Raw genomic sequence first — 14,245 nt, forward strand, 5'->3', positions numbered from 1 at the left:
TTTCCAAAACTGCTAGTTACTTACTTTAATCTACAGACACTTAAATTTGAATAATGATTAATCATTCATGAATTGAACTTATTCCAAAACCCATTTCTATTAAAAAGCTCTGAGAAGCTAAAAAGTGTTAGTTTTTTAGTTATGAATGAACAAGGCCCATGGCCCAGTTGTTTTCTCTTGGAGGAATAAAATGTGTGTTTGTCCCTTCTTTTTTCCCTCATCTGTAGACATGTACAGAAAACAAGTCTAACTATCAAATGGAATTCATATCTGCGTTACACAACTACATAAACACAAGCTGTAGAATTGTTTATTATTTTTCAGTCGTTTTATTTTTCACACTGTCTTTTATGAGATGGATGACTCCAAGCTGTGTTGTCTTTCAGAGGGAGCTGCTGGCAGAGCAGCGAATACAGTGGCAGAAGGTCCTCCTCCAGGCCCTGAGGGAAAGCAAAATGAACCTGGCCAACACCAACACCAAGGACTACAGGCTTAACCTTTATCCCCATCTCTCCCTGCTGGAGGATAGGGAGTATGTTGACATTATGATACAGGTAATACAAGTCACCAAGATCAGCCTATTACTCAGTAAAATTCCAGACCAAACTGAAGGTGTTCAATAGATGACAGATTTATTTTACAGACATTGTGTAGTGGTGTCAGTGTTATCTTTTTCACTGTTTTCTGCTTTTGTGTAATTTGACACAGCCAGTCTGGGAAATCACAAAACATAAATCAGACAGCTGACAGTGACAACAGCTGGCAAAGCATCAGGTTTTGACAGCAAAGCAGAACATGCTTTGATCAGATACCTTTGCTTTCATCATAGACAAATACACAGGCTATGATGCTAATTCTGAAAAGGCTATTCTCATAATGATGCCCCCAATGACAAAAGGTCTGTTTTTCAATAGCCAGACCTTAAAAAAACCTCAAACTATCATAAATTGTTTTTTTTTCTTTTGTTTGTTTGTTTGTTTGTTATTCAAGTGTCACTCACGAGTTTGTGTGTCTGACCCTTTGAACTCTGCTGTACTTTTGTCCAGAGTGTTTCCAACATGCCTCCTAGTGGAGAATCACTGAAGATTTTAGCCAGAGATCTGGGGAACAGGGTCTACACCATGTACTCTGTACGGCAGAAACACAAGAATCAGACCGTGGACAAGTTGGAAAGCATTTATAATGCTTACACAGATCTGCTGGCCAAAGACATCAAGGTAAAAAAAGTCATCTTTTTATCTGATTGATAAACACTGGTCCTTAAATGTGTTTATTTCTACATTGGCCTAAAACTGTGTAAGTAATCAGACTCCTATACACAAGAATGGACATACAGGCTTAGCAGTTCATTTTAAAGTTAAACTACAGTCAGTTGTTTTTAGGTTAATGGGATAACCATGAGAGTTGAGTACATGCTATGTTCAGTAAAACAGAGATACAGGTAAAAAAAAAAAAAATGAAATTTGAATTTCACACAAAATTTTATTTATTTCAGTAATTCAACTTAAGGGAAACTATTATATAGACTCATTACATGCAAAGTGAGATAGTTCAAGGATTTGTTATAATTTTGATAATTATGGCTTAAAGCTTATGAAAACTAAAAAATATAAATCTCAGAAAATTAGAATACATGAAATCAATGAAAAAAAAAAGGATATTGAACACAGTAATGTTGACCATCTGAACAGTATAGTCATGCATGTGAACTTAGTACTTGGTTTGAGCCCCTTTTGCATGAATTACTGCCTCAGTGTGGTATGGATGTTATCAGCCAGTGGCCCTGCTGGGGTGTAATGGAAGACCAAGATGCTTCAATGGTGGCCTTCAACTCTTCTGCATTGCTCGGTCTCATGTGTCTCATCTTTCTCTTGGCAAAGCCCCATAGATTTTCTACAGGGTTCAGGTCAGGAGAGTTTGTTGGACAGTCAAGCACATTCATTCCTTGGTCATTGAACCAGGTTTTGGTTCTTTTGGCAGTGTGGGCAGGTGCCAAGTTCTGCTGGAAAATAAAGTCAGCATCTCCAAAAAGCTTTTCTGCTGAAGGAAGCATGACGTGCTATAAAATCTCCTGGTAGACGGCTGCGTTGACTCTGGACTTAATAAAACTCAGTGGACCAACACCCACAGATGACATGGCTCCCAAACCAACACAGACTGTGGAAATTTCACGCTGCATTTTAAGTGTCTTGGATTGTTACCTCTCCATTCTTCCTCCAGACTCTGGGGCCTTGGTTTCTAAATGAGATGGAAAATTTGCTAATCAGAAAAGAGCACTTTGGACCACTGCTCAACGACCAGTTCATTTTTTCTTTAGTCCAGGTAAGACGCTTCTGACGTCTTTTGTTCAGGACCGTCTTAACAAGAGGAATACGACCTTTGAAGTCCATGTCCAGGATCCGTCTGCGTGTGGTGGCTCTGGAAGCACTAACTCCAGCCTCAGTCCACTACTTGTGAAGCTTCCCCACGTTTATGAATGGCCTTTCTGATGATCCTCTCTAGGCTGCGGTCATCCCTGCTGGTTGTTCCACCTTTTTCTTCCACAGTTTTTCCTTCCCTCAACTTTTTATTAATGCTCTTTGATACATCACTTAGAGAGCATCCAACTTCATTTGCAATGACCTTTTTAGACTTTCCCTACTTGTGGAGCGGGTCAGTGGTGGTTTTCTGCACAACTGTCGGGTCAGCAACCCTCCCTATGATTGCGAATTCTCAGGAGTCCTTCGCAGGTGTTTTGGATTAATTAGCAGATTAGAGGGAACTCAGAGGCTACAACATTGAGCCTTTTCACACTATTCTAATTTTCTGAGTTTTTGATTTTTGGGTTTTTATAAGCTTTAAACCAAAATCATCCAAATTATTACAAATAAATGTTTGAAATATCTCACTTTGCATGTAATGAGTCTATATATTAGTTTCCCTTTTTAAGTTGAATTACTGAAATAAATTAGGTTTTGTGCAAAATTCTAATTTGAGTTTCACCTCTATATCCAACTTTACTACCTTTTTTATGGAAGTACATCATGATACAAACACAACAGTCCTCAGAAGCAGAGTTTTTAATGCTCATCAGTCTGGAAAATGCTACAGAGCTATCTCTAAAGATTCCAGTAATCCCTGTTCAGACAAATTGTAAATAAATGCTGCTTTGCACTGAATAACTACCCACACCCAGTCTACCAGACTCATCTCCATCCTCCAGTCCACCGTCCCTCAGTGCAATATTTATTGATTTTCATTTACTATTTATCCACTCACTTTATTTATTTGTAGCTTGTAAATATCTTTATATTTTTATGTTTTGTTGTATAGACTCTTGTCTTTGTATCTTCTGTATATGTCTGTATACTTTAGTTTTCACTTTAAATCTGCTGCTAAACTGATTTTATTTTATTTTTTTGACAATAAAGAGCTCTAATATAAAGTGGTTATTCAACACAGATCACTTCAAGAACACGATATGTGATAGTCAACCAGGTTTGAAAGAGCCCATAGTTAATTCAGAGGGATTAAAGTCTCTCTTACATTCATTCAGGACAACACAGAATAATGTATCTCTTAGCAACTCTTATCTTTAGTTTGTTTAGTTGCATGACTTGCTAAAATAATAGTTATTTATTTTACTGCTTAGGTCAAAAAATGGCATTTTTATGAAGCTCAACATTACAGTCACAGCAGTCATGTTTTTTGGAAGCTTTGTTTCCAGTCTCCAGCTTACCGACATCCTGCTGAGTCCTTTTTGACTGTGTTTCATTAATGGATACAGTTGGTGTCACTGACAGTGTTTTAATGGCTGCAGTACACTGAGGGAAATGCTAATTTGATCAAGATTATAATGAGCAAGAGCTTATTAAACTTCAGGAGTTAGTTAGATGAGAAGTTAGGTAAGGTGCTTGTTTTATGTCTTTTATATGCAGCCTTTGTAGTTAAAATCATGCCTTTATTATGGTAGCTCGACTAAATTTTCACCTGCTTGTCTAAGTTCTCACTTCACATTGTTAATGTTTTCATGCATCAGTTTAGAAGCTAAACAAAACTTCCTGTCAGTTATGGTCAGTTGTGCTTGTACAGATTGTAATATTGATGCTGTTGTGTTGTGCTCTAGGTGAACAGCATCCTCCCCAGGGAGCAGTGGTGCAAGCTGGAGATGGAGCAGAGTTCAGGTCCCACACTACAGGGGGGTGAAATAAGCTGGCCATACACAGTAACAGTGGAGCTGGGCACCTACTTGGTGGACATTATGGTGAAGAACCTCAAAATTAACAGCGACATCCTGAACCCAGCCTATGACAGAAAGGTCATCCCCATCCTCTACCACATGTACGCCTTCCGCAGCACCCGCCAGGTACGGCTGATGATGAAATCTTTACAGGTTCTCCCTAGGTGATTCACATAGGGTATTATAAAATCACATGACAGGGTGCAGATTTTTACCTACACTGAAGAGTTGTGACTGCTTATCTAGCTTCTTTGGGTCCTTTTGGTCTTTCTCATAAAACCATTCACATCCCGTTTTTACAGACTTCAAATACCTTTTGTAGCGTACTAACAGGATTTCTGAGCATTAACTCTAACCAAAAAGGATCCTTTCAACTTAGATTTATGTGGAAAAAATATGAAAGGACTAACATTACAAAATAGCAAATGTGTTCATTTTGGGAGCACTTAACTAGTAAAAATAATTTATAATCACTCTTAGTATAATAGTACAACCATTTCTTGATATTTATATATAATTAGTCTGATTATTTTGTGTAACTGATGGATCAAGTTCAGCTTAATCAGTAATAAAGTTGACATGCTCTTTAATTAAAACATTAAAACACTTGACCTTCACTTTGGTCACAAAGATTGTTGTAAAGCCTGTTACCTCGAACGCTTGGGCGTCCTTTTCTCCAGCATGAAGCTCCACAGACTGTGATTTACAAAAAAACATTTCCCACTGGTATAAATTGGCAGCAGTAAGAGTTGAGGAAGATGAATAGGTTCCAGGCTAATCCCTTTTCTTTAGTGTCCCTTTAATTGGCTCACTGATTTGCTGCCATGGGAGCCTGCAGGAGCGTGAGGTGACCACTTCAGGAGAAAGAGACAAAACTGTGGATCATTTGAACTTGTGCTCTGACAGAGAGGCATTTGGTTGTAGGATTAAATTCTTGTGTAATTATTTATCTTTCTTATCTATCTCTTATTCTTCAACCCCTTCTGTCTGTGGTAGTTAGCCCATCAGGGGGGATCCTAATGATTTTACAGCACAGCATGAATGTCTGACTCATTGGAGCAGTGCTGAGGTGTTTCTGTCAGGTTTTTGTCAACAAATGATAGCCTTTATGTACAGTCCCATGTGCTGTAAGTGTTTTAAGGTCAAACTAAACCACAGTAAGTATTTAACATCAAAGCTCTGGTTTCTGAAAAATCATTGACGTTGATCCTCAGGCTTCTGACCAGGATTTTACATATTCAGTTAAAATTAGGATGTTCCACCAGATCACTTGACAAGTTTTTTATAGTGGCTGTTTAAGATGAATTAAAATTATACACAGATTAAACTTAAAAAAATCACGTTTTTCAAAGTCTCACAGAGCAATTGTTGCTCCTTCCTTTGTGAATGTTTATTACTGGAGAATATTTATGGATTAAGGCTTGTATGGAAGAGTGTGTAACCCAGTTGCTTGGTTCTGTAATGTATTGCTCCACTTTCTGTAATTATTTAGACTTGTGTTAACAGATGAATGTTATAATTTCATAAATTTGAATTAGTGCTCTGTTGTTGTTAACCTTATTTAAAAAGCATACTAAGCTAGTACTTTTTATGACATCAGCTGTATTTCCGCCTAGATGAGTTGCATATCTTAACCAGAATTCTCGATTAAATGAGAATCTGTGCATAGATATCCACAATCTTCTATGATGTTATTGTATTATGGTAAATGGCACCAACCAACAGAAATCATACACTGTGAAACTGAAATTAGAAGTTTTGACAGCAAATATTTAAGCTACTTGCTAAAAAGAAAGATCTGCTAACAACCCTGTTTGCACGTTAGTCAAGGGATTTCTGCACATCATCATCTTGGTAATTGTGCCTCGTGATTTATTTTTGTTTCTATCCAGCTATTTTTATTTGTAAACTGGAAATGTGCTCAAGAGGTGATAGAAACACATACTGCAATTAAATCAGTGTTTAATGAGCCTGTCTAATGATTTGCTACTCACCAGGTTGGCTTCATCAAGCCCCACCCCATCTTGACTCAGATGCAGCAGGAAGCAATGGAAACCAAGCTGACCTTTGACTCCTATGTGATGCCGATGCTGTGCCCTCCGGTGCCCTGGACTTCAGTCAAGTTTGGAGCCTACTTGCTCACACCAGCCAAACTGATGCGCACAGTGGAAGGGGCCATCCAGCACGAGCAGCTGCTGGAAAAATGTCAGAATCTTCACGCAGTCTTTGACTCACTCAACCAGTTAGGAAACTGTGCCTGGAGGGTTAATAAACCAATATTGGACATAATTATCTCAGTCTTCAATGATCGTGGTAGTGATAAGCTGGACATCCCTCCACCCATGTCAGAAGCCCCCAAAATACCCCATTTTAACCCCCAAGACCCCACTTACACAGCTAGTGAGAAGGCCCACATGAAAAGAGAGGTAATTAATGCCAAAAAGAAGTGTGGTGAGATGCACAGCTTGCGTATGGATGCGCTCTATAAACTCTCTATTGCCAACCATATGCGGGATGAGATCTTCTGGTTCCCTCACAACATGGACTTCAGAGGACGCACTTATCCATGTCCACCATACTTTAATCATCTGGGAAGTGATGTCACACGAGCGATGCTTGTGTTTGCAGAGGGGAAACCTCTTGGTCCCAAGGGACTGGACTGGCTAAAGATCCACTTAGTCAATCTGACAGGGTTAAAAAAGAGGAGCTCCCTACAGGGTCGACTGGAGTACGCCAACACCATTATGGAGGACATACTGGATTCTGCAGACAACCCTCTAAATGTGAGTCTATCCTAAGTTGTTCTTTGTTTTTATGTTGCTGCTCTTTTAGTTTTAAAATAACTGGTTTCAGTTGCTAAATCATGCATATTGATAATTAATCTTATTCCTAACTAGATGAGCTGTCGGTTATCTGTGGCAAAGTCTGTAAGCAACATAAGTATGAAAAAAGGAATGTTTGTGTAAGCAGAATAATGTGCTTGTGTTTGTCTTTCTTAGGGTAAGAAGTGGTGGATGAATGCAGATGAGCCATGGCAGGCGCTGGCCTGCTGCATGGAGATAGCCAACGCTGTCAGGTCACCTGATCCAACAGAGTTCATATCTGGTTTTCCAGTTCACCAGGTATTGTAAAAAGATTCAAAGAATAATAGATTTCTTTAATGATTTTATGACAACCTCCTTTCAGTTTCCTACCATTTCAGATGTAAATTACTAGATCATTCAGAAAGCTTCATCTTCAGGACTTTCAGGACAGTTCTATACTCTGCCATGACAGCACAGCTTCATTCCCATCTAAAAATAAAACATGCAATTCGGTCATGTTTTTTGTGCTGCTTTAGAGGCAGAATACAAATTAAAAAGCTGAAACCTTCCCAGCAATCTGGGTTCGTCTTTTTGTCATCTGCCATAAACTGGAATAAAATGCCTTTATCTTCTGACATCTTGACACATCATGCTCCAAGATCTGACATCTGACATCCTGCCTTTCCCTGCACAAATTAAAGCAGCAGAAGAATCACACAGATTAGTGTCATTGTTGGACATTTACTGTATTTACAAAACCATCTGCTTTCTGTGTGCAGCTTCTCTCTTGCCAGATATTCTGTAAGTTGTACATTTTTAATTTTCTGTGGCAAATGATATAAAAAATGACACAGAACATCAATGCTGACGTCAGCCAATCTATGTTGAAGTTTGTAGGTCTATCTATTCAGTCTTTCTGCGCTGTGCTGATATAATCCTTGTATCTCCACCTCTCCCTCAGGATGGCTCCTGTAATGGTCTTCAGCACTATGCTGCTTTAGGCAGAGATGTTATTGGTGCCACATCCGTCAACCTCATGCCCTGTGATGTGCCCCAGGATGTTTACAGCGGGGTTGCTCAGCAGGTGAAAACAACTTGACTTCTAAATGTGATTCTGCATTGTTTTGTTTCCTATTCTTTAAACTGCAAAAAGTTGCTGCTTTGCACAACGGTTGCAAAGCACGTTGCAGCTTCTCAGCTGCTAATATTCAGATGACTCATCGAGTCTCATAGTGAGTGGCGGGCTGAGCATCAAGAATATATTTGAAGTTTCTCAGTTTAGGACTTGCATTTAGAAGTGCTCAGCTTACCGTGCTCTGCATCAAAGTTTAGAAAGAAGAGGCAGCTTGTATTTAAAAACTCAAAGGGTATTTGAGTCTATCAGGCATTAATGGATCCAGTTATCAGAAATAGTTAAGTTGCGATGTTCTGACATTTCAGTACAGGAGCACTGGGAGTGAGCCGAGGACAACAGCCTGCTCTTTGCCTTCCAAGGGCAGTGGCTGTAACTGCAGAGTGTATGGTGTCACTTTCATTTTGCTGCAGGACTGTATCTCTTTGTGGTTTGTTTACTTCTAGGCATTACAGTTATTATTAGATGATACCGTAGATGATATCAGGTTGAGAAATTGTGAGCTACCTGGGTAAATAAATCTTGTTTGCTCACAAGGGTAAGATGCACGTTCAGTAAATCTGGCCATAGCAGTGTTATTTGAGACTTACAACTAGAACCGAAGCTATGAGCTGATGAATCAATCACGTTCTCCGCCTCAAACTGGCTGCTAGCTGACTTGCTCCATTAAATGTGAATGCCATCTGAATATTTGAGGGTTAGAAGATGTTATTTTAGATTCTAAAAAGCCACAAAGGATCAATTTTAAAAGATTAGATTATAAAAGCTAAAAAAGACATTACACTGAGTGAATGATGGGATTTTAAGTAAACTTATAGTCTTGTATTTAACATTTTTCACATGCAAATCTTTCTGTGCATTTAAGGTGGAGGAGTTGCGAGCTCGGGATGCACAAAATGGCATGAAGATCGCGCAGGTTCTGGAGGGCTTCATCAGCAGGAAGGTGGTCAAACAGACGGTGATGACTGTGGTGTATGGGGTCACGCGCTATGGGGGACGCCTCCAGATAGAGAAAAGGCTGAAGGAGATTGATGAGTTCCCGAAGGTACAGCAGCAGGGGGAGGTGGCGGTTAATGAATGGGGGGGGGGGGGGGGGGGGGGGGGGGGGTTTCCCCCCACACACAGTACTGTTTTATTTTTAGCTTGAAATGAGCTCGATGTGACTGGACCTCTAGCACAGGATCTCCTCTGTATGGAACACCTCCTACACCCTCATATTCTAATGCATGTAATCAGCTCAGTACGCTGACAGTGACCACACACAGCCACCTATCAGTTGATTATGCAGCTGTTGTCATTTTTGTATCTTTAATCTTGACATATGGAGTAAGAATACAATGAGAGCTCTTAAGTGCACTTTATAAAAAAGATTATTTCAGTGTTTATTTATATAAACATAATTCATAATAATTCTGTGAAATTAGATATTGTAAGGTTGATGTAGGGAGTTGAAAGTGTTATCTAACAGAAGATATATATTTGATATCTTAGCCACTCTGTATCTATTTATAGTTCAAAAATCACTACTCTTTGATTTTATTGGACAGTGGAGGATCTTTTTTGGCCGCGCCTGTTCTGTTAAATGACACCATGGCAGAAGAGTGGAAGTATTTGTTCTTCTTAGAGCGCTGTTGTCCTTGTTGTCTTTCTGCTTTATAAATAATTCCTTACACTACTTGGAATTAATCTCATGGTCTCAATTGATGGCATGAACATGAATCTGCTGTCACTGCTTACACAATCCCCAGAGCCAGAAGATTGTTGTAAATTACTTCTGCCTAATATCCCTAACCATTTAAATAAGGAGTTAGATGGATGTGTAATTTGGAGTGATTGCAGGAGGAATGGATTGGAAGGATGACGCAGCACCACTGTGTAGGTGATCATATTACTGTAATGGTATGAGGAAGAGACCACTCTGTCCTGCAGTCTGTGTTGTTTGCATTACACTTTTAATAGAGTAATAATGCTGGAAGTAAACAACTGATTGCTTTGATTTAATCTCAATTTAGGCATGCAGAAGAACAAAATTGTGTAAATAAATGCTGATAATATATAATTATGTTTACTTTTCCAGGATCATGTATGGGATGCATCCCATTACCTGGTGCGTCTGGTGTTCAGTGGCTTAAAGGAGATGTTTACTGGGACCAGAGAGATTCAGGTCAGTTCCAGTAAAGACAAACAACATGCATGACATTATCAGGTTTTAATAAGATATCACCGGCCTCAACTCTGGTTCAATACTAAATAACAGTGTTGCTATTAAAAACAAATATTTTTTCACAAATATCACGTAATGAAAAAGTTGGCAGTTACTCTGAGCTCCTGGTTTGATATGGGGCACGCTGGACCACTTGCTTCATTTTATTCCTGTAGCAGGGGTGGTAGGAATCCAGCACCGTGCCGGAATACAGTGAAGTGAAGTGTAGTGAAGGGAAATTATAAACCCATTCTAAAATACAAATCAGAGCAGGACCTGCTCTAACAAGGTAGTTGACAGGTAATAGGATTTACAGAGGGGCAAAATAGTATTTGGCAGCCACCGATTGTGCAAGTTATCGCACTTAAAAAGATGAGACGTCTGTCATTTTCAATATAGGTACACTTCACTGTGAGAGACAGAATGTGGAAAAAAATCAGGAAATCACAGATGACTTTTAAATAATTTATTTGTATAATGGTGCAAAAAATAAATATTTGGCCAATAGCAAAAGTTCAACTACAATACTTCTTAACCTCCCTAATGTAACCTCGGCTGGCAGTGACAGAGGTCAAACATTCCCTGTAGTTCTTGACCTGGTTGGTATTTTGGCCAATCTTCCATGCAGATCTTTTCTAGAGCTGGGATGTTTTGGGGCTGTCGCTGGGCAACACAGACTTTCAACTCCCTCCACAGATTTTCTATTGGGTGACTAATGGAAGGATGTTTTTGCCCAAAATCTCACGATACATGGCACCATTCATCCAGTCCTCCAAAAAAAGACCGGTTGCCCTTTTTCCTTTTGCAGAAAAGCAGCCCCAAAGCATAATATTTCCACCCCTATGTTTCACACTGGTTATGGTGGTCTTTGGATGCAGCTCAGCATTCTTCCCCCTCCAAACACGGGGAGTGGAGTTTATACCAAAAAAGTTCTATTTTGGTCTCATCTGACCACATGACATTCTCCGAGTCCTCCTCTGGATCATCCAGATGGTTACTGGCAAACTTTAGACGGGCCTGGACATGTGCTGGCTTAAGCAGGGGGACCCTTCGGGCGTTGCAGGATTTTAATCCATGACGACGTAGTGTGTTACTAAGAGTAACCTTTGTGACTGTGGTACCAGCTCTCTTTAGATCATTGACCAGTCCCCCCCCCGTGTAGTTTGGGGCTGATTCCTCACCGTTCTCAAGATCATTCGTACCCCATGAGGTGAGATCTTCCATGGGGCCTCAGGTTGAGGGAGATTGTCAGTGATTTTTATTTCTTAGATTTTCTAATAATTGCCCCAACAGTTGATCTCTTCTCACCAAGCTGCTTGCCTATTATAGAGTGGCTCATCCCAGCCTTGTGCAGGTCTACAAGTTTGTCCCTGGTGTCCTTGGACCGCTCTTTGATCTTGGCCATGGTGGAGATTGGAGTCTGACTGTTTGAAGGTGTGGACAGGTGTCTTTTATACAGATAACGAGTTCAAACAGGTGCCATTAATACAGGTAACGAGTGGAGGATAGAAGAGCTTCTTAAAGAAGTAACAGGTCTGTGAGGGCCAGAATTCTTGCTTGTTGGTAGCTGACAAATACTTATTATATGCAAGAATTTACAAATAAATTGTTTAAAAGCCATACAGTGTGATTTCCTGGATTTTTTTTAATCCCGTTCTGTCTCTCACAGTTGAAGTGTACCTATATGAACATTACAGACCTCTCTCATCTTTTTAAGTGGGATAACTTGTACAATCGGTGGCTGCCAAACACTTTTTTGCCCCACTATGTATGCAGGGGTGGTTCTAGAAAAGTTTGAAAAGGAGGCCAGGAAAAGGGTGGTCCAAATGAGAATTTATTTTTCTTTAATAAGGCCTAGCTTTTAGTAAATATTTAGCTGATCATTACAACTTAAGTGGTTACCAGATGTTAAAGTGAGAAAAAACAAACAGCCGATGATATTTAATCAAAGACCAGGGAATCACAAATATTTCTGGTACTTCATAGCACAAAGGAAAGTACAATTGCTGTCAGAATCCACCACGACATCCCACCATGCTTCTGCAGTATTATCAATATGTTATTTATTTGATTTGATTTTTTATATAGTTTGAATGTGCCTTTTATAATAACTATTTGTGTTGATGGGGGGAAAACTGACTCACAGGGTGGTTGATTGTACATTTAAACCAGTCCTGAAGTCTGTGTGTCAGTGTAATTACAGCTCTCACATTATATTCTGATTCTTATAGATAAATCATTTCACTTAAAACAATAATAAAATAACTTTGATTCTCTTGGTTCAAATAATTGCATAATTGAGATCTGATATTACCCAAAACTTATTTTATAGATTTGCTGAAAATGTTATATATTCTAAATTTCTAGGTTCTTTGGTGGAGTCCACCTCATAAATCATCTGGAAATTACAGATAATTTATAATGTAGTTTCACACCACTGACCTACTGCTGCAAATGGAAAGTGATTTTATTTTTATTAATGACTTGTGTGCTTCACTGCTACCCTGACAACGGCCCACATTTATCACATATCTATTAATAGATTTAGGATGTGCACCTGGTAGCAGATTGTGTAGAAAAGCCACAGGTGGAGTCTGCTGAGCTGATAGAACCACCACCCACTGCTCATGTTTCTGTGTGTGTGTGTGTGTCCTTTGGGGAATGTGCAGGGCTGACCCAGTCTGAGAAGAACAATCCCTTTCGCATTATACCTGATGTTTGTGTCCGTGTGTGTTTGCACCTGCTTCTCTTATATAGGTCACATCCTCTGGCATTTCATTGGGAGGAGGTGAAGGATGAGTGAGAGCTGATCAATCCTCAGCGCTGTCATCTCAGACCTCCCCTACGTTCTCTGAACAGCTCCCTTTTATACTGTCAACTTTGCTATTCTCTCAAACTGTGCTCCCACTGACCACTCCTCATGCTTTCCATGTCAGCCTCCATCAGTCTGTTGACTGATCTGTCCATGTCTCCAGCTACTTAGCTGCCTAATCTCTGTATTCTGTTTCTTTGTTCTTTCCTATTTTCTTCATTTAATTGTGCTCAGGGCTGTTAGGAGAGGAGTGGTGATAAATGGCACAGCTTTAAGTCCAACTGTTAACTGGTTTCTAGGGCATATTTGTCTTTCCTGTGTAATTGCATGAGGAGGTGCTTATGGGGCATTAATAGGGCTTCCTTTCTTGGAAAACTGTGCCTCACACTTTTGCAAACAGCCCTGTTGCCCTTTTTCAAGTGAGCAACAATTCTTCACCTGTTCCACAGCAAGTCTGCAACTGTTGGTGACAGCTCCTTGAAGCAGAACAGCCAGTTGAACCTAAACACAAGATTATCTGTTGATGCTGTGATCTGTAGTTCCAAATATACTATGGAATTGTCAGATTTTTAACCTAATTTCTGGAAGTTTTATCCAGCAAAGCATGAAAGTGAATTTACTGATAAGCAAACATCCATAACACAAACATGGTGACATGGACACAAATGTACACACGGGGTAAATGTGCAGATATTTGCACTTTTGACTAATCCAGCTGTTTTTTCTGAGCATGCTCATCAGTGTTTGCCTGCTCTTTACCTCTGCTGGCATACATCTGTTGCAGGATTGGCTGACAGAGAGCGCCAGGCTCATCTCCAAGTCTGGCCACACTGTAGAGTGGGTGACACCCCTGGGTTTACCTATTATTCAGCCCTACCACCGCAAACGCAGCCAAGTGGTAAGTTTCACCAATACAACATGGGGCGGGGGGTCTCTGCTATCACGTTTTTGTATTATTATTACGCTTCAGAGCTTTCCCATGATTTAACTGAAAGATGGCCCTTTGAAGAAGCTGAATTATAGGTTTTCTGCTTCTGAACAAGTAGCTGAGGTGTTGTTATGGTTAGTCTTTGCA

The 14,245-nt window shown here is 39.8% G+C and overlaps 1 protein-coding gene across 2 annotated transcripts in view; it reads left to right on the top strand.

The window, feature by feature from the left end:
* Window positions 1–14,245, top strand: part of polrmt (polymerase (RNA) mitochondrial (DNA directed)) — a 51,755-nt gene that overhangs the window by 18,859 nt on the left and 18,651 nt on the right. For both annotated transcript variants that reach the window (XM_042006647.1, XM_042006648.1), the window contains exons 7-15: window positions 387–554; window positions 1,047–1,217; window positions 4,106–4,345; window positions 6,217–7,002; window positions 7,219–7,341; window positions 7,985–8,107; window positions 9,021–9,200; window positions 10,233–10,319; window positions 13,955–14,068. In XM_042006647.1, the coding sequence (XP_041862581.1) occupies window positions 387–554; window positions 1,047–1,217; window positions 4,106–4,345; window positions 6,217–7,002; window positions 7,219–7,341; window positions 7,985–8,107; window positions 9,021–9,200; window positions 10,233–10,319; window positions 13,955–14,068 (1,992 nt within the window). The remainder of the gene's footprint in view (window positions 1–386; window positions 555–1,046; window positions 1,218–4,105; window positions 4,346–6,216; window positions 7,003–7,218; window positions 7,342–7,984; window positions 8,108–9,020; window positions 9,201–10,232; window positions 10,320–13,954; window positions 14,069–14,245) is intronic.

Source organism: Melanotaenia boesemani, chromosome 14 (assembly GCF_017639745.1).
Source record: "Melanotaenia boesemani isolate fMelBoe1 chromosome 14, fMelBoe1.pri, whole genome shotgun sequence".
Classification (NCBI taxonomy): Eukaryota; Metazoa; Chordata; class Actinopteri; order Atheriniformes; family Melanotaeniidae; genus Melanotaenia; species Melanotaenia boesemani.